The sequence below is a fragment of the Mesoplodon mirus genome (genome assembly GCF_964341445.2).
Source record: "Mesoplodon mirus genome assembly, chromosome: 8".
Classification (NCBI taxonomy): domain Eukaryota; kingdom Metazoa; phylum Chordata; class Mammalia; order Artiodactyla; family Ziphiidae; genus Mesoplodon; species Mesoplodon mirus.
In genome coordinates this window covers 101,944,646-101,971,420 of record NC_138984.1, presented here as the reverse complement: position 1 = coordinate 101,971,420, position 26,775 = coordinate 101,944,646, and the positions used below count along the sequence as shown (strand labels likewise).

The following is a 26,775-nucleotide window of genomic DNA, read 5'->3' as shown; positions in this document are numbered from 1 at the left end:
TATATATATATATATATATATATATATATATGTACATTTTTAAAAATATTCTTTTCCATTATCATTTATCACAGGAGACTGAATATAGTTCTCTCCTCTATACAGTAGGACATTGTTGTTTATCCATTCTATATATAAAAGCTTACCTCTGCTAACCCCAGCAGGAGTGAAACCCTTGCAATCCAAGGACAGGAATAACCACCTCTAATCTTCTGTAAGAAGAAATTGTAGATTATTAGCTGGCTCAGTTTTACCCAAGTGGAATTTGAATCTGTGAGAAAATTACATTGTAACTGGGTTTCAAAAACCAGATAAATGACATTAAGTTGCTGTAGTGGCTTTGGGAAGGAAAATTATGGTTTTATACTAAGTTTGGACTATCAGAAATTTTCATTAATTAACAATAAAAATGAGGGGAGAGAGAGTGAACAAAGCATGGAGTACAATTTTACAACCCTGAGTTAATTATTGGCTTTGAAGCACCTTAGTGACTATATCTTATCTTTGGCTAAAATAACTCATTTCTTTTCCTAGTGAAGTGGGCTATTTGGATGAAACATATGCAGATGGGATAGACCTATTTGTTTCACAGTTTGCTCTATATTTAGTCTCTCATCCAGAGAAAGCATTAGAAGAATTATTTGGACCATTTTTTGGCTTAGTGCATAATTCACCTTCAATTGAATTAGTATCTAGCAAATGTGATATTTTAGATACAATTTTGTCTACAAAATAGTAAATAAATAAGAACCACTGGTTATTTTCTATATAAACCTATTTCTCCCAGGAAATCATCTGTTCTAAAATTTCCCTTTCAGTAGGCAGAAATTTGAACTTGAGATGAGGATTAGGTCTTTCAAAATTCTTCTAGGTTCCTGACTACCTAGCAGACTGTACACATACAATTGGTCTCAGTTGGTAGAGAGACCAACTCTCCAAGGGGCTGTTTCAGTGTTCAGCCACATTTGTTTCTTTCTAATTTCCCTTTGTGTAAATGGAGCTCTAAATACGTCACTGCCTTAACAATGCTTTTTGCAGAATCATTTTAACAATAAAAATGATGACACAAAGGATCAAGCCCAAGCCAACTTGTGATGATAATGATGATGATGATTCTTTATCCTATTTCCTTATGATATTCCTGCAAATGTAGCTTCAGAGAGATGAAATAATAATCAAAATAACAATCATGATAGTAGTTAACATTCATGAATGTTATGCCATATATTCTTAAAGTACTTTATATAATTTCAGTCAATTTCATGAAGTACATACTATAATTATACCCATTCTGCACACACGGGATGGAAGTACCATTATGCCATTCGATTTGCCCAGGGCCTCCCTGGTACCACGTACAGGTATTGGAATCTGACCCAAATAGATTAGTTAATCATACCTACTGCTCTGTCCTGCCTCTCAGACAATATGTTGACAGGCACACAGGGTCAAGATTTGAGCTTGGCCACCATGTCATGGAAATCTACAGTGATTCTGTCATTGGAAAGATTATGGGGTATCTTATGAAAGAACATGGTTGTCATTCTCATACATTATAACCAGTCTTTGACCCGGGGAGCTGAAGAACTGACCTGAAGGCAACATTTCTAAATGACTATAAAGCAAGGTCTTATTCAACAGGCACACGAAAAGATGCTCAACATCGCTAATTATTATAGAAATGCAAATCAAAACCACAATGATGCACCAGCTCACACAAGTCAAAATGACCATCATTAAAAGTCTACAACTAATAAATGTTGGAGAGGGTGTGGAGAAAAGGGAACCCTCCTACACTGTTGGTGGGAATGTAAATTGGTGCAGCCACTATGGAAAACAGTATGGAGGTTCCTCAAAAACTTAAAAATAGAGTTGCCATATGATCCAACAATCCCACTCCTGGGCATATACCCAGACAAAACTATAATTTGAAAAAAGTTACATGCACCCCTATGTTCACAGCAGCACAATTTAAAATAGCCAAGACATGGAAACAACCTAAATGTCCATTGACAGACGAGTGGATAAAGAAGATGTGGTATATATAGATACGATGAAATATTACTCAGCCATAAGAAAGAATGAAATAATGCCATTTGCAGCAACATGGATGTACCTAGAGATTATCATACTAAACGAAGTAAGTCAGAAAGAGAAAAACAAATACATATGAAACCATATGACATGTGGAATCTAAAATATGACACAGATGAACTTATCTACAAAACAGAAACAGGCTCACAGACATAGAGAGCAGACTTGTGGTTGCCAAGGGGGAGAGGTGGGGGAGGGATGGATTGCGAGTTTGAGGTTAGCAGATACAAACTATTATGTATATCTATAGAATGGTTAAACAAAAAGGTCCTACTGTGTAGCACAGGGAAATAAATTCAATATCCTGTGATAAACTGTAATGGAAAAGAATATGAAAAAGAATATACATATATAAATATATATATATATATATATTTATATATATATATCTGACTCACTTTGCTGTACAGCAGAAACTAACACATTTTAAATCAACTATACTTCAGTAACATTTAAAAAATAAAAAAAATAAAGCAACGTCTTCTTCCGCATGGCTGACTGACTCTGAAAGGCTTGTGGGATTCAAAATCTCTCTGTCAATGGCTCTTATTTCTCCATCCCCAGCCTCCCTTTCTCTCCAAAAGTCCAGTCCTCACATTTCTTGCTGTTTTTTTGCCAAATTTAACTTTATATTTTTATTATAACTTTAATATCCCGCCTACCATTTAATAGTTAAAATCTATTTTTGCCCCATTTTAAAACTTGTCTTTTTTCTTCCTATACTGCCTGTGTTATTGAAAGCTATTGATTAATTCCTTCATTTCCTCATTAGGGAACAATCTATTAACTACTGTCTGCCAGATGGCTTTTTGTTTTTGTTTTGTTTTGTTTTTGCCTTTAAGAGACTCACTTCATTTATTTATTTATTTATTTATTTATTTATTTATTTTTTTTACATATACATTGGAGTATAATTGCTTTACAATGGTGTGTTAGTTTCTGCTTTATAACAAAGTGAATCAGTTATACATATACTTCTGTTCCCATATCCCTTCCCTCCTACATCTCCCTTCCTCCCACCCTCCCTATCCCACCCTCTAGGTGGTCACAAAGCACTGAGCTGATCTCTCTGTGCTATGCAGCTGCTTCCCACTAGCTATCTATTTTACGTTTGGTAGTATACATATGGCCATGCCACTCTCTTGCTTTGTCACAGCTTACCCTTCCCCCTCCCCATATCCTCAAGTCCATGCTCTAGTAGATCTGTGTCTTTATTACTGTCTTACCACTAGGTTCTTCATCACATTTTTTTTTCTTGATTTCCATAAATATTTATTAACATACGGTATTTGTCTTTCTCTTTCTGAATTACTACCCTCTCTATGACAGACTCTAGGTCCACCCACCTCATTACAAATAGCTCAATTTCGTTTCTTTTTATGGCTGAGTAATATTCAATTTTATATATATGTGCCACATCTTCTTTTTCCATTCATCCAATGATGGACACTTAGGTTGTTTGCATCTGTGTGCTATTGTAAATAGAGCTGCAATGAATATTTTGGTACATGACTCTTTTTGAATTATGGTTTTCTCAGGGTATATGCCCAGTAGTGGGATTGCTGGGTCATATGGGAGTTCTATTTTTAGTCTTTTAAGGAACCTCCATACTGTTCTCCATTATGGCTGTACGAATTCACATTCCCACCAGCAGTGTAAAAGTGTTCCCTTTTCTCCACACCCTCTCCAGCATTTATTGTTTCTAGATTTTTTGATGATGGCCATTCTGACTGGTGTGAGATGATATCTCATTGTAGTTTTGATTTGCATTTCTCTAATGATTAATGATGCTGAGCATTCTTTCATTTGTTTGTTGGCAGTCTGTATATCTTCTTTGGAGAAATGTCTATTTAAGTCTTCTGCCCTTTTTTGGATTGGGTTGTTTGTTTTTTTTTTTTTGTTATTGAGCTGCATGAGTGGCTTATAAATTTTGGAGATTAATCCTTTGTCAGTTGCTTCATTTACAAATATTTTCTCCCATTCTGAGGGTTGTCTTTTGGTCTTGTTTATGGTTTCCTTTGCTGTGCAAAAGATTTGAAGTTTCATTAGATCCCATTTGCTTATTTTTTATTTTATTTCCATTTCCCTAGGAGGTGGGTCCAAAAGGATCTTGCTGTGATTTATGTCACAGAGTGTTCTGCCTATGTTTTCCTCTAAGAGTTTGATAGTTTCTGGCCTTACATTTAGGTCTTTAATGCATTTTGAGCTTATTTTTGTGTATGGTGTTAGGGAGTGATCTAATCTCATACTTTTACATGTCCCTATCCAGTTTTCCCAGCACCACTTATTGAAGAGGCTGTCCTTTCTCCACTGTACATTCCTGCCTCCTTTATCAAAAATAAGGTGACCATATGTGCATGGGTTTATCTCTGGGCTTTCTATCCTGTTCCATTGATCTATCTTTCTGTTTTTGTGCCAGTACCATACTGTCTTGATTACTGTAGCTTTGTAGTATAGTCTGAAGTCAGGGAGCTTGATTCCTCCAGCTCCGTTTTTCGTTCTCAAGATTGCTTTTGCTATTCGGGGTCTTTTGTGTTTCCATACAAATTGTGAAAGTTTTTGTTCTAGTTCTGTGAAAAATGCCAGTGGTAGTTTGATAGGGATTGCATTGAATCTGTAGATTGCTTTGGGTAGTAGAGTCATTTTCACAATGTTGATTCTTCCAATCCAAGAACATGGTATATCTCTCCATCTATTTGTATCATCTTTAATTTCTTTCATCAGTGTCTTATAATTTTTTGCATACAGGTCTTTTGTCTCCTTGGGTAGGTTTATTCCTAGATATTTTATTCTTTTTGTTGCAATGGTAAATGGGAGTGTTTTCTTGATTTCACTTTCAGATTTTTCATCATTAGTGTACAGGAATACCAGAGATTTCTGTGCATTAATTTTGTATCCTTCTACTTTACCAAATTCATTAATTAGCTCCAATAGTTTTCTGGTAGCATCTTTAGGATTCTCTATGTATAGTGTCATGTCATCTGCAAACAGTGACAGCTTTACTTCTTCTTTTCTGATTTGGATTCCTTTTACTTCCTTTTCTTCTCTGATTGCTGTGGATAAAACTTCCAAAACTATGTTGAATAAGAGTGGTGAGAGTGGGCAACCTTCTCTTGTTCCTGATCTTAGTGGAAATGCTTTCAGTTTTTCACCATTGAGGACGATGCTGGCTGTGGGTTTATCATATATGGCCTTTATTATGTTGAGGAAAGTTCCCTCTATGCCTACTTTCTGCAGAGTTTTTATCATAAATGGGTTTTGGATTTTGTCAAAAGCTTTCTCTGCATCTATTGAGATGGTCATATGGTTTTTCTCCTTCAATTTGTTAATATGGTGTATCACGTTGATTGATTTGCATATATTGAAGAATCCTTGCATTCCTGGAATAAACCCCACATGATCACAGTGTATGATCCTTTTAATGTGCTGTTGGATTCTGTTTGCTAGTATTTTGTTGAGGATTTTTGCATCTATGTTCATCAGTGATATTGGCCTGTAGTTTTCTTTCTTTGTGACATCCTTGTCTGGTTTTGGTAACAAGGTGATGGTGGCCTCATAGAATGAGTTTGGGAGTGTCCCTCCCTCTGGTATATTTTGGAAGAGTTTGAGAAACATAGGTGTTAGCTCATCACTAAATGTTTGATAGAATTTGCCTGTGAAGCCATCTGGTTCTGGGCTTTTGTTTGTTGGAAGATTTTTAATCACAGTTTCAATTTCAGTGCTTGTGATTGGTCTATTCATATTATCTATTTCTTCCTGATTCAGTCTTGGCAGGTTGTGCATTTCTATGAATTTGTCCATTTCTTCCAGGTTGTCCATTTTATTGTCATAGTGTTGCTTGTAGTAATCTCTCATGATCTTTCATATTTCTGCAGTGTCAGTTGTTACTTCTCCTTTTTCATTTCTAATTCTATTGATTTGAGTCTTCTCCCTTTTTTTCTTGATGAGTCTGGCTAATGGTTTATCCATTTTGTTTATCTTCTCAAAGAACCAGCTTTTAGTTTTATTGATCTTTGCTATCGTTTCCTTCATTTCTTTTTCATTCATTTCTGGTCTGATTTTTATGATTTCTTTCCTTCTGCTAAATTTGGGGTGTTTTTGTTCTTCTTTCTCTAATTGCTTTAGGTGCAAGGTTAGGTTTTTTATTCGAGATGTTCCTTGTTTCTTGAGGTAGGATAGTATTTCTTTAAACTGCCGTCTTAGAACTGCTTTTGCTGCATCCCATAGGTTTTGGGTCATCGTGTCTCCATTGTCATTTGTTTCTAGGTAATTTTTTATTTCCTCTTTGATTTCTTCAGTCATCACTTCATTATTAATTAGTGTATTGCTTAGCCTCCACGTGTTTGTATTTTTTACAGATCTTTTCCTGTAATTGATATCTAGTCTCATAGCATTGTGGTCGGAAAAATACTTGATACAATTTCAATTTTCTTATGCCAGATGGCTTTGATAAACACTGGAGACACAGAGATGAGTGAAACAGACAAGATCTCTGCCCTCCCAGTGCTTGCCTTCTGTGGAAAGAGTCAAATATTTAGAAAGTATCCACAGGAATAGAAATATAGTTACACACTGAAAAGTTTCATGTGAGAAAAGACAGGATACTATGAGAGCTCATATCAAAACTGGGGTGAGGGGACACAGAGAGGGCTTCGCTGAGGGAGAGGCATTGATGACAAAAGCTCAGCCTCTGTGCACCAGTGCCAAATCATGTCTTGGAGACAGAGTTTTGGGTGAAGTAGAAAAGAATAGCTTTATTGTTTTGCCAGGCAATTAAGGGCACAGCAGGCTCCTGACCTCAAAAACTGTGTGTCCCAACCCAGGAGGTTTTTGGTGAGGAGTTTTATAGCAATCGTTCAAGGTCCAGGTTGCTGATAAGGATCAGGGTGTGTGCTGGCCTTCACTCCTTTAATATCATCTCAGGTGGTCTCCTCACCTTGATGAACTTCTCTGGTTCCTTTAATCTAGCCTCAGGTGGTTTCTTGCCTCCTCCTCCCTTGTCTCTACATCCCCTCCCTTCCCTGATTAGCAACTGTTTGAACCTGCCCTTTGGAACTCAGGGAAGCTCATGGAGGCTGGAGTCTGTTCCCTACAAATAAGAAACAGGTCACAGAAAGGCTTCCATGCCCAGGACCCCCACAGTGTCCTGCTCGGTTTCAACATTTGTGCTGATAAATGAAGGGTGGGCAGGGCTGGTTTATTGGGTGGGCTTGATTTCAGTAGAGGACATGGCACTTTGTGCAGAAGTTCTCTCAGGAGGGAGGGTGGTACATGGAGGTACTGAAGGATGGTCTAGCTGACCACAGAGATGGGGGTGTTTGTGAGAGGGGGTAAGATAGTCAGCTGGGCTCAGATCACCCCAGAACCGGAATCCTGGGATCATGGCTCTCTTCTTTGCCTTGATACATCCAGCCTACCACCAAATCCCTTTGGTCTTGTTGTCTTGCTGTCTATTTCTGTCTCAAAATTATCTTTTCTATCCTCTATCCAATCTTGCCTTAAATGTGCCTAGAGCTGTTTAGATGGTTTGCCTACTTCCCAACCCTCACCATCCCTGTACACTCCCTTCACTGTGGCCTCAGGATTTTCTTTGTGGTTTTTCTAAAATTATCTTAAAATACTATCTCTATTTGTGCCTTTGTTACTGAAAAAAGTTTGTGTACCTGATGTACAGTGAGGCCTAATAAACCAAAATGTCAGAGTTTGGAGCAGGTAAAGGTTTATTGCAGGGCCAAGCAAGGAGAAGGGGTTGCTTGTGCTCAAAAATCCAAAACTCCCCAACAGTTTGAGGGAAGAGGTTTTTAATAGGCAAAATTTGGAGTGAGGGCTGCAGGATGTGAGACTTTCTTCTGATTGGTTGATAGTGAGGTAACAGGACAGTGCTCCAGGAATCTTGTGCTCTGCCTGAAGTTACCATCCTCCACTTGGGGGGGGCAGCGCTTAGTTCCTCCAGAAGAACTCAGAGATATATTGTTATGTATATTACTTGAGGAGGGACCAGGACCCTGCCCCAAGGCTGCACTATTGTTTCTTGGCTGCTCCTCCCTTGTTTCAGCATCCCCTCCTTCCCTCATGAGCAACCAATTGAATCTGCCCTTTGGAATGCAGGGAAAATCTTGGAGGACACAGAAAGGATTTGCACCCGGGAGTCTCACAGGGTCCTGCTCAGTTTTACCTTCACTGACTCCTTGACCCCTGAATTATGAACCCAAAATCAGTAGCACAGTGTACAAGGCCCTCTAGCAAATAACCCAGCCCAGTTTTACACAGGGGACTGAACTTCCTGTCAGTAATCTTCTTGTTCTGATCCCTTTCCCCAGAACTAGAATGTATTTCCCATGATGAGGTGTGGCTAGGATGCTCCAGAAATCTTTGTTAGATGGTGGGGAAACTCAAATGCAGTTACATTGTACTCTTCCTTCAAAAAATGCATACTTGTCTCTATTTCAACTTATCCATAAGTGAACAAATGCATTTGACATTGTGAAAAGGTCACATTAGTTTACCTTCTATCCACAGGTTTTCAGAAGGGCATTCATTCTTTCATTTGGCAGGTATTCAAGTAGCACTCCTTATATATGAGAAACAGTGGAAGAAATATAATAAAGCTTACCATGATATGAACCTCTTTTGGCTAGTGTATAGGACACTGGGAGAGGATTTGTGGAGATATGGCCAGTAGGAAGTTGAGATCAAATTAGAGAATACACACAAAGCATTGGACTGTATCATGTTGATAGGCAGGGAGGTTTGGTCACAGTGAGGTAGCACTGTCACAGACATAGTGAAGGAAGGAACATTTGTTGATACATAGGAGAATGCTAGAGAAAAGATGGTCAGTGTGAAGACCAGGCACTGACTCAGGCATTGGAGAATATTGGGGTGGGGGGATCTCCTTCAATAAGCTGGGCCCATTTCTACCTGTTATATGCTCCCACAGAGTCCAGGACATTTCCTCTGGGTCATGACATTGGTTTTGTTGTTAGATGTGGGTTTACTTTCCATCCTCACTGGGAGCACCAGCAAAAGGAAGGCACATAGTAGATGCTCCATTAGCCCACGGGGACTGACTGACTGGTGGATGACCCATCACATCACAGCTCATTTCCATTGCATCACTCATGGTTTCTGAGCCCAGCTTTTTCTCATCTGTAAAATATGGAGTATTAATCACATGGCCTCTGCCCACCCACCAAGACCATCATTAGCATTTGCCTTTGTTTTTCCTGTAGGCATACTACATGACATTCTCCATCTCAGTAGAGAACAAGGTTGCTTGTCATTTCTCTTAAGTGCATGTGAAATGTTTAAATCTTTTTTGAGAGATTAAACTGGATAGTTAGGCAAGGGCATGCTGTATGTGTCCAAGTGCATGACTGGGAGAGAGAGTGTGTGTGTTAGTATGTTGTCTGGGGTGGGGGAACATATTATTCTTTATTATTATTTGAATCCTACTGTACCACATGTTCAGGAAGGAAAGAAGGATCGAGGAGAAAAATAAAAAGTATCTGGGCTGCTGCTATGGTCTCTTCTCTCTGCTTTATTTTAGATCAGTAAGCACAGACCCTTCCCTGACAGCTTCCTATCTACCCTGAAACCAGGGTGTTGATTAGAAGACGTAGTTTAGGCCTGGAGACTTCAGGTAGATTTTCAACTTCTTTGAGCTTCTTTTTGTTTGTTTGGATGCATTTATAGCAGAAAATAATAACTATTATAAGTTGTCATGGCATGAACTCTGACCCAGGGAAATGGTAGGTTCCTCTTATGGATGGGGAGAGGACTCTTGGAACAAGTCTTGGGGAGGGCCCAGAAACAGACTCCATGAGCCTGCATCCTGGGACATCCCCGAATACCACCCTACTTCTTCATCCAGTGTAATGTGGTGAATAAATACATAAGAACTTGTGCAAGGCTTGGCACTGGATAGGCACTGTATAGGATAAACCTCACTTCCACCCTCTTCTCTGAGTGTATCTTTCAAATGCAAATCAACATTTCCATTTCTAAGGCTAATGTTGGACTCAGAATAAGGGATCAGAAGGGGACAACATCCCAGACAGGACCCTCACTTAGGAACAGGTGGGACTCTACCAGCCGGACTTGGAGGAACCCCTCCACTCAAGATAAACCTCCACCTGTTTGTTTCTGGGCCATGAAACAGGGTTCTATGGTTATGTCTTGATGAATTTGCGTTGTGAAAAGTGCCTGAAGTTATTCATGAGCTAGTTACACTCTTTGTTAATGATTTTATAAAATGCTTAAGAAATCATCTCTAATTGACCAACATTCATATTTTAATTTATGGAAGTGCCTGAAGCCAGCACTAACTGCTTGGCAATCCTTACACTTGGCAGCCTGCACAGGACTGACAGACATTAGGAAAACACAAAGGCTCAGGAGTGTGGGTAGCCTCTGACCATGCTGTACCTTTCATTTCTTTAAAACTTAAAAACAACAACAACCAGCACCACAACAGCAACATTATTCTATGTTCAACCTTTTTTTTTTGAGTGTTGCTTCCTCACCACTTCTGTTAAGTGATGCACAAGGTGTTAGATGCTGAGCGTAACTTTCAGACCTGATTATTGAAAGCAGTATGGCTCCACTTCTTGTAGGGATGCATTTATGCTGTGGGTCAAATCATCACCCACTCTACTGCCTGGAATGACAGCCTTAGAAAATGTATTTGAGTACTCATCCAGAACAGCACCTTTGAAATGAACTGTTATTTTTTAAATTGAAATATAGCTGATTTACAATGTGTGTTAGTTTCAGGTATACAGCAAAGTGATTCATTCATCTATATATATATATATATATATATATATATATATATATATATATTTATTTATTTATTTATTTATTTATTTATATTTATATTTATATTTATATATTCTTTTTCAGATTCCTTTCCCATATAGGTTCTTACAAAATATTGAGTATACTTCCTGGTGCTATATAGTAGATCCTTGTTGGCATTAATTTCATAAGTAACATTTGGAAAAAGCAAAATGATGTGTTGGAAAACATCATGGCTTGACAGAAGTGATGGTTTCCTTAAAAAACACGATTATGTTTCACATCCCAAATTTGTATCAAGCATTGCTTTCTATTTATTCTCCACAGGCACACAGACCTTCCACCCAACCCCAGACATGCAGTGCATCCTCTGGTCCATCTCCCTCCCTTCGACATACTATTTTCTCTAGAAAACCCCACTTTTTTCCTCTCATCTACGTACCTAACTTTTATGTGTTCTTCAGGACTCCAATTCAGGGTTTAACACCCCAGGTGAGCCTCCTGTGATTTTTCTAGTTTTATGTCATATGCATATCCTTTCACAGCATTTCTCTTCCCTGTATTGTAATGGCTTTATTGTTCTGGGTTGCACCAATGGCTGTGCATGTCTTGGGAGAAAAGCTGAGTCTTTCTTCTCTGGGTCAGTGTTAATATCACCATTCCTGGCCCATCAAGGGGCTTGGATCTTTATCCGCCATGTGTCAATGGAGGGTCTGCTCTGGCGAGCTCTTCACTTGGCCCCAGGATATGTAAAGAAATGAGCAGAAGCTCCTTGATACAGGGAAGTAGTAGCCCTTAGTGACACTGTCAACAACTAGGTAACAAATCACAAATCGTGACACAATATTTCTGTAAATTGGCATCACTTTATATCATCAGGATCTGTGGTCCTCAAAAACTTTAAAAAAAATGTCCAAAACACATACAACTAACCTTAGTTCCAAATATTGTAAAATTGTAAGTGCCATGATCAAAAGCTTCTAAAAGCAATTGGATCATAAAAAGGAAACAAAATTTACAAAGCCTCCTCATCCCAAATACTTTAAAGACTAATTACTATGTTGAGTTCTAATGACGGTGGCCTTCAAACCCCATAAATCATACACAAATAAGAGGAGAGAGTTTTTAAATGGAAGTAAACTCTAATTGGGTCTCAGAAGAAAGGAAAACAGATCTTTAGTAGCGTGATGAAATCTCCAAACACATAAAGCATTGGCCAGTGTCTCCTATGGAGTTTTGTGGTCTGTGCGTTTTATACATGCTGTAAAGACTAAATTCAGAGGACAAGCCTGAACCAGAGGAACTTGTTTGGTTTCATTCATACATATCAACTGACAAATACAAAATTAAACTCCTAATTTCAGAATTTTATGTATTTTTCTTTTGTTGAAAAAAGGCTGACATTACATGATGCCGGTAATAGGGAACCAGTGGATCTGGACAGAATACCATGGACGAGGGATAGTTGGTCTGAATTTATTCCCAGTAATGGGACTCTTTTCCTATGCAAATGACTTTTCAGTTAAAGGTGAGAGATTGTGAAATATTTTGTGCAAACGAAAACAGAAAGCCTAAAATAGAAGAAGATATTTGTTGCTTCTGAAGGTTCTTAGAATAAGGCTGTATGAAGTAAACCACAACCCATCACCAAATAGACTGGAAGATTTTGTACCTGTTTATGACTTCCTCTGAGAGTTTTCAAAGTTGTTTTTGAATAAGAAATGAATCGAACCCCAGAAAACCATCAGAGCTAAGTGGATCTGAGAATGCCCAGCACATTGCAGTTGCTGACTCATGAGAAATTCTCAAAGAGCTGAGAATATTTTCTTTAGGGTAACTGATACTTTTCGGTTCTAATCTGTCCTCACCTTGCCAAAGATAGAAACTCGGGAGAATAACCATAATGTTTAACTTTGCCATGATAATGGACTTTATCTTCCATGGAGTGTGCAATTCTTTTAAGTGTAAACTTTCTTTTTTTCAAAGAATCTTAAAAATATGGAGGGTTTTTTTGTTTGTTTTTTTGTTTTTTTTGGAGACATCTCATGAAATTTAGCATCCAATTGTGCATGTGGTGATATGAGAACAAGCTCTGTACTATTGAGTTTGGCTTCAGAATGGCCACAAATTGTTTTTTTATGTTTTATCTGTGAAGTCTAACTAAGCGGGATTAGAATACAGACATATGCCTTCATCTAAATGGGTTTTATTAGATGCTTTATCTTCATAAGGTGGGTGTAAGGAAGAGATGCAGAGTGTGGATGATACCCTTCCATGCTTGTGAGGTTATGGGAAATGCAGATCACAATCAGATTAGAAGAAAGGTCTGCGTGAAATGGCTGAGATTTAAATGTCCATCCAAGTTAGGCAAACTAAATTGTCCTCATATGTACAATTAGCATAAAATAATAATGTGTATGACATATTTTTGAGGTCTAAAGATGAAATATGAGAAAAACATTTAAGACAATCCCTAGAACAAAATGGGCAATAAATGATATTTTAATAATACTGATTATAACAGTAACAATAGCTAATATTTATAGCTATAGCAATGATAATTATTAAAATTATTTTTATCAACCCTTAAATAATTGCTTGCATTATATATGTTTAAGCATGGATGAGATAAAGGGAATAAATTTCATATATCACTGAAAATACCTATTCTTTCATTCATTATATTAAAAAAATTCAATAAATATTTATTGAACCCCTTCCACCCAATTAAATGCTAAGCATTTTTCTTGACACTGAGAATCTCCCAGGGAAAAATACAGGTAAAGTTCTGTTACCATGGAGCTTTCAATTTAAATGGGGGATGAAAATCACTGAACAAGTTGAAAAATGTACAAATTAATAAATGAGTAGATTGGTGATAAATACTATAGAAATAGCTATTTGAAAGGCCAGGCCCTTTTGACAATGTCTGGCCAAAATATACAGTAAGAAATGTTTTTACATAGTGACTCAGCATGTAGGTCTGAAACAATATTTTCCCTACATATGGTGGCTGATATTTATGTTTTCTGTTCTAGATTCTTCTATTTTATTAAATCTCTGCCCTTATACATTCTAATGGAGGGAGATAGACAGTAAGTCATAAATGTAACAAGAAGTAAAATGTTACAAGATGATAAGCTCTATGGGAAAAGAAAAAAGAGCAGGGTAAAGGAATCAGAGATAGTATGAGTGAGGTTGGGATCTTGCAGTTTTTAACATGGTCATCAGAGAAGAACTCTTGAAACCAGTGATATTTGAGCAAAGACATGAAGGAGTCAGGGATGAGGTGGAGGAGCCTTGTGAGTACCCAGAGAAGATCATTCCAGACAGAGAACAGGAAATGCAAAGTCCGAAACAGAGATGTGCTTGTTCTCTGGGAACTGGTAAGGAAAGCATTGTGGCTGAGCCCCAGAGATGAGGGGGAATGTAGTAGATGGTGAGGAGAGAGAGGTAATGAAGACCTTAGGACCTTATAATCACAACAAAGATACTGCCTTCTAGCTGGGCATATATCTGGAAAAGAAAAAAAATTCTAATTTTGAAAAGATACATGCACCCCAGTGTTCATAGCAGCACCATTTACAATAGCCAAGGCATGGAAGCAACCTAAGTGTCCATTGACAGATGAATGGATAAAGAAGATGTGGTACATATGTACAATGGAATATTACTCAGCCACAAAAAAGAATGAAACAATGTTATTTGCAGCAACATGGATGGACCTAGAGATTATCATACTAAATGAAGTAAGCCAGACAGAGAAATACAAACACCATATAATATCACTTATATGTACAAAAAAAGATACAAATGAACTTATTTACTCTTTTTCTTATTAAAACAGAAATAGACTCACAGCATAGAAAACAAACTTATGGTTACTAAAAAAAAAAAGGAAAGGGCAGGGAGGGATAAATTATGAGTTAGGGATTAACATACATACACTACTGTATATAAAATTGATAAACAACAAAAACCTACTGTGTAGCACAGGGAACTACATTCAGTGTTCAATACCTTGTGATATATAGTGGAAAAGAATCTTAAAAAGAATTAAATTTATATACTTATATATATATATGTATATGAATCACTTTGCTGTATACCTGAAATTAATGCAACATTGTAAATTAACTATATTTTAATAAAGAAAACCAAAGATGTTGCCTTCTACACTGGGAAAGATGGAGACCCACTGGAGGACTTTGAGCAGAGGAGTGGTTGGTCTTCTTTATGCATTAACAGGATTGCTTGAGATGCTCTGGGGAGAATAGACTACAAGGGGTTAGAATAGAAGAAAAGTAGTTAGGAGGCTATTGAAACAGTCTGGGTTAGAAATGTTGGTTGACTGGTTGAGTTGATTGGTAATAGTGGAATTTGTGGGGAGTCAAAGAAGTGGTGAGACTCAGGATATATTTTGAACGGTGGGGGACCAAACTATGTCATACCCTATTGGACATAAGGTATGAGAAAAAGACACCAGAGAGGAATCCAAGATTGTTTGGATGAGTACCTGTATGTATAGGATTGTCGGTGCTTAAGTTGGGAAGAGTCATTGAAAGAACCAGTTTGAAAGAGGTCATGAGTTCAGTCCCGGGCATATTAAGTTTGAGGTGTCTATTAGCCAACCAAGAAGAGAGATAATTAAATAGAGGAGTCTGGAGTTGAGGGTAGAAGACCAGGCTGGAGATATAAATTTGGATATTGGTCTGCATTTAGATAGTATACCGGGTTCAGCTGTGTCCCCCCATAACTGATGTCCACCCAGAACCTCAGAATGTGAACTTATTTGGAAATAGAGTCTTAATAGATTTAATTAGTTAAGATGAAGTTATGCTGGATTAAAGTGTACCCTGAATCCAATCACTGGTGTCCTTATAAGAAGAGGGAGATAAGGATACAGAGACTCAGAGACACATAGAGACACACAGAGGGATGAAGGCATGTAACATGACAATAGAGGCAAAGATTGGAATGATGCAGCTGCAAGCCAAGGAACATCAAGGATTGCCAAGAGCTACCAGAAACTAGGAGGAGACAAGGAAAGATTTTCCCCTAGAGCATTTGGTGGAAATATGGACCTGCTGAGACTTTGATTTCAAACTTCTAGCATCCAGAGCAATGTGCTACAGTGGCCATAAGAAACCACAAAGATGGTATTTGGAACCATAACACTGGATGAGATTGTCAAGGCAGTGAGTGTTGATAGAGAAGTCCACAGGCTGAGCCCTGGGACTGCAACATTAAGAGGACAAGGAGAAATAGTGGACTCAGAAATGAGAGAAAAGGAGGAGCCAGTGAAGTGGGAAGACAATTAGGAGAGAGTAGTGTTCTCAAAGGCAGTTGAAAATTTTATAAAAGAGAAGAGAGTGATTGGGTACAAGGCTGGTGAGAATAAATTGGAGTTTATGAATGGAAAATTTGATTTAGCAACATGAAAGTCATTGATGATTTGGTAATAGAAGTTTTGATGGAGACCCTGGGGTAAAATCTTACTGGAAAGTGTTTAAAAGCAAATGGAAAAGAGCAATAGGATTCAGGAAGTATAACATGATGCCTCAGGAGTTGCATCATAAGGCAGAAGAGAGTAGAGAAATATGGCCATGGCTAACATTAAGAAAGTTGAAGAAGTTTCCTTTTATTCCATTGAAACTGGAAAAAAAATGCTAATGGGAATGATGACACAGAGAGGACGAAAAGTTGTAAAGAAAGGGAGTATTGCTTGAGTGATGTCTTCAAACAGGTGAGAAGAATAAGTAGTGCCTACGATGACATTAGATAATCATGGACAGTTCATATAAGTCAATAGAAAGGAAGGCAAACCATACAGGCTCAGAAATTGATCTGATAATAAATATGGTGGCAGAAGTTTCTGGGAGTTTTGCTCTGATTGCTTCAGTTTTATTAGGGAAGCAGGAGTCAAGGTCATTAGCTGAGATGGGGGAAGGAGAAGGTAAGTTGGAGATCTGAGGAAAGAAGAAAAGCCATTAAGTAGTTATCTAAGTCAGTGAATGGACTTAGGAAATACAACGAGGTTGAGAGGACACAAGAAAGCCCTACTTGAAGTTGATCATGAATAATTTAAAATGGCTTATAAGCAATTTGCAGGGTTTATATTTTTTTGTGCCAGCTAAACCTTGCAGAGGTACAGTAAAGGTTGGATTTTAGCAGCTACGGTTTTGCCAAGCAAATATCTTCATTCAATAAAGTATGAGTGGGCCAAGGGAATTGAGAGTTTATACAAGAAGAGGGTCATGGTGATGCACCAGCAATTTGAGTTGGGTAAAGAGAGAAGAGAGAACGTGAAGGGGTTGAGGAATACTGAGTATTTGGTGAGATTAATCCTTATACTAAGGATTGTGGGATATACGGTAGCTCTATTTTTAGTTTTATTAAGGAACCTCTATACTCTTCTCCATAGTGGCCGCACCAATTTACATTCCCACCAACTGTGTAGGAGGTTCCCCTTCTCTCTATACCATCTCCAGCATTACTATTTGTAGACTTTTTAATGATGGCCATTCTGACTGGTGTGATGTGATACCTCATTGTAGTTTTGATTTGCATTCCTCTAATTATTAGCATTGTTGAACATTTTTCCATGTTCCTGTTGGCCGTCTGTATTCTTATTTGGAGAAATGTCTGTTTAGATCTTCTGCTCATTTTTTTTTTTGTTACCACATAATCAAGCAATTCCACTCCTGAGAATATATCCAGAGAAAAGTATAATTCGAAAAGATACATGTGCCCCAATTTTCATTGCAACACTGTTTCCAATAGCCAAGACATGGAAGCAACCTAAATGTCCATTGACAAATTAATGGATAAAGAATATATGGTACATATATACAGTGGACTATTAGCCATAAAAAGAATGAAATAATGCCATTTGCAGCAACGTGGATGGACCTAGAGATTATCATACTAAGTGAAGTAAGTCAGATGGAGAAAGACAAATATCATATGATGTCATCATATGTGGAATCTAAAAAACTAATATAAATGAAACCTATGAAACAAATATAGACTCACAGACAGAGAAAACAACTTTATGGTTACCAAAGTGGAAGGGGAGGAGAGATAAATTAGGAGTTTGGGATTAACATACACACACTACTTTATATAAAATAGATAAAAAACAAGGACCTACATATAGCACAGGGAATTATACTTAATATCTTGTAATAATCTATAAGGGAAAAGAATCTGAAAAAGAACATGTATATATATATATATCACTTTGCTGTACACTTGAAACTAACACAACATTGTAAACCAACGATAATTCAATTAAAAAAAGAAAAAGGATTGTGGGAATCCAGGGTTTAGATGAAGGGAACCCGAAAAGGAGAAGATTGCAGTCAGACAGTGAAATGCTTGTAATTGGAATTACAGAGAGGCTGCAGTTAGTAATAACAGATACTGAATTCTGATACTGATTCCATGATGTACTAATCAATCATGACTAACAGTTTGGAAAACATTTTTAGGAGGAAGTATTGAGGTAGGGGTACATGGATACATGAGGAATCACTGCATGGGTCACATTTGGCCCATGAATAAAGAGGGCATTTCTGGCAAATATCTGTAAGAGGAACATTCCATGTGGAGAGGAAAGCAGCTGTAAAGACTCTAAGGCAGGTGTGGACTTGGCACGTTAGGGGAACACAAAGTAGGTCAACAGTAGCTGGAGTTCAGTGAATGAGGGCAAGTGTAGAATGAAATAAGTTCATATAGGACGTTAGAGAAAGAATTTGGATTTTATTCTAAGTGCATTAGGGTGTCATTAAAACATTTTAATTAATGACATCAGATTTACCCTTTAAAAAGCTTATTTTGACTTCTGTGTATAGAATGGAGGGGTGTGAGGGAAAAGAGAGTTAAGACTAGAATCTGGGAAGTCAGTTCAGATGTGTTACAATGTTCCAGGTGAGAGATGGTGATGGATGGATGACGGTGTGGTGGCGGAGCTGGAAAGAGGTGTAGAGATACAGGATTTACTTTGTAGAGACCAGAGAGCTGCTGATGACTTGGATGTGTAGCATGTATATCTGGTAGAGGAAATGAACAAAGTAAGAATGACTCCTAGAGTTTTGGCCTAAGCACTGGATCAGACAGTGAAGATAGAAGAGGAGCTAGTTGGTAAGGATGATCTGGTTAGCAGACACTAAAGGCTGCATAAGTCTGTAATTGATGTTAACTGATGAGGATTGGATGGGAATCAACATGTAAAAGAGCTCCTTCTTTCAAAGTCAAATGATAAAGCAAGAAACTGACATGCTCTATTAACAGAAATATAAGAATGGACTCCTGTTCCATAGTGGTACTCCAACACTTCATGGGTTTTTCCATTGATGTTTGTGGGAGCTGGTATATTTGTCTTCCCTTTTAGATCTGACATGGACACTGGGTACCCAGGCTAATTTTCTTTAAATATCACTTTGTATAAATCAGCCCAGTCACAATGTGTTTAGAGTCCTTTATGGGGTCCCTCTTTACAAGAATAAGTCCAAATTCTTTGTCCTTCTAATACAAGCCTTCTCCATGTGGCTTCTCTCTTTATTACCACTCTCTTCCAAGTTCTAGGGTTTTAGTTTTTCTATCTTTCAAAATGAGGAGGTTGTTTGGGTGAATATGTGCCAAGATTCTCATCAGCCCTACAGGCCTATGGGTCTACACTTCAAGCATGGTAAAATTCAGACACATTGCTCTGCTTATATCTCTACAGCTACATAAGCATAGTACTTTTTTTTTCTTTTTTGCCTAATCCAGTTCTACCTTCTTTAATAAACTTCTTTCTCTGAAACACTGTTTCTCATTACCTCAACCCTGTATGTGCTCATTTTCTTCACTATTTTGAATTCACAAAACATGTATCTATATTGTCTATCAAATCACACACCTTTCCCTTTGCCCAGCCATCCACTTCTCTATTCATCAACTCATCCATCTATTTGACCAGACATGTCTTCGGAGGCAACATGATCTACTGGGGGGAACATATACTTTAAAGTTCTATACTCTTGGGGTTGAATCCCATTTCATTATGAATATCATTACTATTATTTTTATTATTATGTTTTACTTGTAGAGCATTTTACTCCACTGAAATTCTACTTTCTAATCTGAGAATCTGATAAAAAATATCTTTAGTACCAGATTAAAAACCTAATGTATATGTATAGCTGATCAACTTTGTCATACAGCAGAAACTAACACACCATAGTAAAGCAATTATCCTCCAATAAAGAAGTTAAAATCAATCAATAAATATATATATATATATAATCTAATACATGATAGGCATATAAGCAGACAAGTATGACCTTGCTTTTGCCTGCTTCAGATTATGAACGCCTTAAAGATAGAATTATAACATTATAACTATTTGTTAATTTATTATCTGACACAGAGTAGACATTGAATAATTGCTAGTTTATAATGTTGATGAAGTGATAATAACATTCTCCAGAGTGGCCATTTTATTCAACAAGTGACTTTTGGCGACTTGAGATAGCAGACCCTGTGTTATTCTCTATAGACACAAAGATAAATAAGCACCTATTCCTACTAGAGAAGCTTACGTTCAAGGAGAAAGACAAGCAGAGCATGATACACTGAGATTGTTACTAAAAGTGAGCACAGTGACAATATAGGAAGGAAAGATACTATCAGTTTTGGGAGCAAGTGGAGACCTAGGTCACATCAGGTGGATCTTAATGAAGGAGAAGTGGTTGTCATAGAGATAAGGAGGCAGGGGTGGTCCCAGAGGAAGAAAAAGTGCACAAAGGCAAGGAGGAGCATTATTTGGGGGATGTTATTTGGGATCGTTCAGGTGTGGTTCAGTTATGAAAAATATGTATGTGGTAAAGTTGGAAGGTAAGAAAAGGACTTTGCATGTCAGGCTAAGCAGTTGGAATGTTTCATGTAAAATTAAGGAGCCTTGGAATTTTTTAAGCAGTAGAATCACATGGACAAGTAAGTCTATGTTAGAATACTCACACTAATGACAGTATGGAAGACAGACTAGTGTAGGAAAACTGGCAAAGTGGGAACACGTAAAACACAACAAAGTGATGTTCTTGAAAAAACAGGTGTGAGAATCTTTCTCCTAAGGCCCAAATTGAGACGCTGAACTAGATATATAGTTGGAATTTCCAATTCTGAGTTTCTAGTCCATAATTTTCATCTTCTCATGAGTAAGTGATTGTCAAGAAGAATATAAATAGTAAAATAGTTTGCTAAAAGGGATATAGTTATCATTTGTAGAGTATTAGAGCAGCTTTGAATATAGATCTACCAGAGAAACACAGGGAGAAGCCATGTGAAGAAAAAAGAAGCACTTGGAGTGATGAATTTACAAGCCTAGGAACACAGGCATACACCAGAAGCTCAGAGGAAGCAAGGAAGAATCCTAGCCTAGAGCCTTTGAGAGAACAGTTCAGACTTCTAGCCTCCAGAATTTGACACAATAAATTTATGTTGTTTTGAAAAGAAGGAAGGGAGGAAGGAAGGAAGGAAGGAAGGAAGAAGGGAGGGAAGGAAGGAAGGAGGGAAGGAGGGAGGGAAGGAAAGAAGGAAGGGGCAATAAGCAAGTAAATAGACAGCACAACCCAATACATGTTAGGCTAGAAGTGAGCACAGGATCTATAGAAGCAGAAGAGGGCACCTTGGAGAAGCCAGGTAAGGCTTCCTGGAAGAGGTAACCTGGTGCTTACTTTTGGAGTTTGAGTAGGAATAAGCTTAAAGGGAAAAGTCAAAGTGGAAGACTGTTCTTGGCTGAGGTGAACCCATGGGACCCTGTGTTCCGTGGGAAAACCATGCTCTTTAGAGTTAACTAGATTTCGTTTCTGAGTCCATCACTTACTATGAATGATGAAAAGTTATTCCTCCCTGCACCTCTGTTCCTTCATCAATCAAATGGAGGAAGGAACAAAAAATTGTTCTAGATGAAAGAGGAGTCATAAGCAGGAACTCAAGCATAATAGAAGCTGAGGGGTGGTAACTTTGTCCAGAAAATAATAAGGAAGTTTAACAGAATATGACTACATCCTCTTTGATTTAAAGTAGATTCCTTATCATTGTGTTTAAATACATTTTTTTGGGAATCAGATTTCTCTTCAACATTTTTTAAATGACATTGATAATACCTGTTGCATAGTTCTAAAAATGATGATATGGATTTTGCCTGGAGACCTAAAAAAGTGAGGCTAGATACAGCTAGAGTGCTCCAATATTAATAAGAGCCATTAAAACGTTTACAGCATAGTTGCCGGTGACCAAAGGTTATTCCGTTATATGTATGTTTATTCCAGAAGCATATTTGGAAAAGTCTTAACTGGGGCTCAAATCAATTGTCTAATTTCCACACCATGAGCATCTTATTTCAGCCCATATTCACACACCTGCAAATGCATGCCCTTTATAATGTAGCAATGTCAACATATACTAACAGAAAAAAAAAAAAAGAAATGGAGAACACACAGGAGGGGATACATTATAGTTCCCTGAATAAATTGTAGTGAACACCTGTCTAAGACCATCCTTTTGTTGTTGTTGTATTTTATTAGATTCAGAGCAACTTCCCTCAGTTCCCTGTCTATTAGTCTATAAACTTGCAAAGTTTACCATTATGTTAAACAGTTTTGGAGACAAAGATAGCAGTGGGAGACTCTAGGGAGGAAATGGAAGCAGACAGATGAATCATAAAAAGGGGATAGAAGAGGGCTTTAGGGCAATGAACTTTTTGGGGTCCTGGGTAATGCCATCCAAGAACCTGACAGTAACCTCATGACACCAGAATATACACTAGAAAGAGAGACGTGCCTCTTTGCTCACTGACCAATCAGCTGAATACAAAGCTGAGGGGAAGGTGATCAATGAGCCTCTGGCCCTGACTGTCACCATCTCACCCCAGTGCCTCCTATAAGACTGGAGTCAGCCCTTAATGGTGTCAAACTTATGTTGAAAAGCCATGGATTGGCTTTCTCCTCCTAGGAGCTGTGTGACAATGAGTTAGCAAGAGGTTTCAGGAGCTCTTCTTAGGGTACTTAGGGAGTCACTGATTGCATCAAACCTCCTAAGAAGGTGAGATCAATATCTGTAGAGCTCTAGAAGAAACGGTTGAGGTGTTTTAGACCTACACTGGAATGCTGGGAAAGATATAGAATAAATACCTTGACAGGGTCCTGGTTGAGACTACTGACATCTAAGATGGATGGTTGCTAGGCAGGTGTTGGTAAAGATGTATAAAATGGAAGTGATTTCTATAATGGATAGGTACATACAGAATGTGCGTATGAATGACCCACACAGTAGGATGGTAAGAGAGTCCCAAATAACTTCAAGGAATGTGGTCCTTATCACCATGCCTGACACGTAATTATCACATGCTAATTCATTTTATTGGGTTGAATTATATATTAAAAACCCAAGTTCTTAGAACTAGAAGGAGCCGGAAAGAGCATGCCAGCCACCATCCCACTAGTTCACAAGATGGGCCCTTTCCCTTCCCCTGGCAGGCCTCTTGCCCCATGTCTGGTCTCTTCTCTGCACAAAATATGCTACTGCTAGGGAGCTATGATAAGATTTTTGTTTTGTTTTGTTTTTTATGATTAGTTTTTAAGTGAGAAAATACACCCCTAATGGAAATTGATGATGATCAGAACCAAAAGGAAAGGAGGAATGAAGGAAACCAAGATTAGCAGTAGGGAGCTTCTGCTATTGGCTGACTGTCATGTAATTGCCTCATTACCCCAAGTTATTCTCTTCTATTATGCTTAGATTACTTTACAATCTTATTTCACATTATATACTCTGAAATTCCAGGAAGGCAATTAGGAAGAAAGGGAGTTCTAGGAAATGGTAGGAACTGAAGAGATCATGGGAAAAGATTTTACCTTATTAAAGTTTTCACAATCCACTTACAAAATAGACTTGTGGTTGTTTTATTTTCCAAACTGGTATTTTGGTTTCTGATAACACACACACATACACACACATACATGCACACACACGCACACACAAAAGTATTTCAGCTATACTCAGGATTTTTAATATGGACCTAGATGCTATAGTCACAAGATATGTAATACCTTTTAAAAATGTGAATAATGAAAAGATTGAGACGTAGGTCCCTAGAAAACAGTCACAATCAATTAAAAGACAATCTGATCATATTTTTGCATTTTTGGCTCCTATCTTTAATTGTAATGTCTAATGTTTGTCTTTCAAGGAAGCTTACAAGTTCGCTACCAGCTAAGCAAGGAAGAAACCCATGTATTCACCATCGATACAGAGAACTTTGCCAACGGAAGACTGCACCACCTGAAGATTAACCGAGAGGGCAGAGTGTTTACCATTCAGGTACCTTACTTCCCTTCTTCTCATTCAGCCAAATGTGCCTTTGGTGCTCAATACAACTTTTCTGAGCTTCGACCCCGAGCCAACTGTGCAGCCAAGTTCTGGGGACAGGTAAAAACCACACTCAGCCCTAGCCTTTGGAGAATTAGAATAGTGGTCCTCAGGGTGCATCCCCCTCATCAGCATCAGTCTCACTTGGGACCTTGTAAGAAATACTAATTTTGGGGCTCCACGTCAGATCTACTTAATCAGAAACTTTTTTTGTGGGGAGGGGGAGCAGGTGATGCTGATGCCTGTTCAGTTTTGATAACCCCTGAACTGTAGCATAATGAGGGAATCACAAGGATGGGTAAAGGCTGTGGAAGGAGTGTGCACAGGTGATACAGGATCATGGATGAGGGCACCCACCTCATCTGGGCATCAGGTACGGGTAACCCTGAACAACAAGGAGGGGAGGTTAGGGGCACCGACACCCCACCCACTCAGAAACTTGTGTATAAGTTATAGGTGGCGCTCACTGTCTTCAGTTCCTCTGTATCCACAGTTCCCCATCTGTGGATTCAACCAATGGAGGATCCCGTAGTACTGTTGTATAATATTTACCATTGAAAAAATTCCTCATATAAATGGACCTGCACAGTTCAAACACATGTTGTCCAAAGATCAGCAGTACTTACATTCTGGAGGAAGTTGGGAGTAAATTGAGTCTTGACGTTGATTTTGAATTGGCTGGGTGGGGAAGAAAGAGGCAGAGGGTCCCAGTGAGCCCCTGCAAAACTGTCTGAAAGAGCAGAGTGTGTCAGGTATGCCACAGAATTCCCAGGGGAGCATCAGGCAATAGTGGATCACAATAGAAAATGGGCAGAGTCCAGACCATCCCCCTTTAGAATCATGACCTCAGGTGAGCTCTTAAATCTGCCCAGAAATCACCTCTTAGTCTTTGTTAATTCATCCATCCTCCTGATCTCCTAGATGGCAATTTTAAACTTCCCCTCTCTCCTTAGACGGCCGACAATTGCAATTCAATCTTCACTCTTGGTAGATGACTTCATTTCCTTCTTTCTGTGAAAGAATGTAGCATTCAGAAGAGAACATCCTCACACTCTCAGCACATTTCTCCACCTACTTCCATCTGTGTCTGTGCACCTCTTTCCCTCTTGTTGCTGAAAACGAACAGCTAATGGCTCTACCAAATACCTGGCCAATCACTTGTGGGCCAGATCTCATACCTAGTGGACAGCATCACTGCAGCATTACCCTCCCCACCTTTCTTTACAGCATTTTCCCAGCTCTACTTAATGGCTTCCCAAAGCATAAAGCATGCAAGTATTACAGGCATTAAAGAAAACCAAAAACATGAACAAAAAAGTACAGTGTCGGGAGGGAAGGAAAACTCACTCTCTTATCTGACTCCATGTACTGCCCCATTTTCTCTTTCAGTTTATTGCCCAATTCCTTGGAAATATTGATTATAGGCTTGTTCTCCAAATTTCCTCTTCCTTTTTCTTAAACCTACCCAATGAAGGTTTGTCACTGAGCGGCCACAAAATCACACTTCTCAAGAGAGCAGTGGCTGGATCTTGCCAAATCCAATGGTCTTTTCCTCATTTGTCTTTCACTGGCATTTGACACAGTGACCTTTTCTTTTGTATATGTTCTTTTCCATTATGGTTTATTACAAGATATTGAATATAGTTCCCTGTGCTATACAGCAGGACCTTGTTGTTTATCTATTATATATATAGTAGTGTCTTTATGGTAATCTCAACCTCCCAATTTATCCCTCCCCCACTCCCTTTCCCCTTTGGTAACCATAAGTTTGTTTTCTATGTCTGTGAGTCTGTTTCTGTTTCATAAATAAGTTCATCTGTATCATTTTTTAGATTCCACATATGAGTGATATCATATGACATCTTTCTTTCTCTGTCTGGTTTACTTCACTTAGTTTGATAATCTCTAGGTCCATCCATGTTACTGCAAATGACATTATTTCATTCTTTTTTATGGCTGGGTAATATTACATTGTATGTATATATCACATATTCTTTATCTGTTCATCTGTCGATGGACACTTCAATTGCTTCCCTGTCCTGGCTATTGCAGATAGTACTGTTATGAACATTGGGGTTCATGTATGTTTTCTAATTAGAGTTTTCTCTGGATATTTGCCTGGGAATGGGATTGCTGGATCACATGGGTTGCCTTTAATTGACATACCCCTGTGCCTCTTTTTGTTCCCCTACAGCCTCTTCTGAACACAGCAACCCGAGTGATCCTATTAAAACTTTAGTCAAATCGTGACACTCTTCTGTCCAGAACCCTTCCATGGTTTCCTTTCTTATGCAGAGTAAAGCCAAAGATCTTGCAGTGGCTTAAGAGCACCTCCATGACTGCACACACCTTGCTCGCTTCCTGCTGTGACTTCTCTGATCTCACCTATTCCTGTCCCCTCTGTAACTCCACTCAGGCCACTCTGGCCTGCTTGCTATTTCCAGAGCTCTTGAATATGCTTGAGTT

General features: G+C 38.4%; 1 protein-coding gene across 2 annotated transcripts in view; it reads left to right on the top strand.

The window, feature by feature from the left end:
* Positions 1-26,775, top strand: part of CNTNAP5 (contactin associated protein family member 5) — a gene marked incomplete at its 5' end in the record, with an annotated part of 904,555 nt that overhangs the window by 830,340 nt on the left and 47,440 nt on the right. For both annotated transcript variants that reach the window (XM_082630066.1, XM_082630065.1), the window contains one exon: positions 24,131-24,261. In XM_082630066.1, the coding sequence (XP_082486192.1) occupies positions 24,131-24,261 (131 nt within the window). The remainder of the gene's footprint in view (positions 1-24,130; positions 24,262-26,775) is intronic.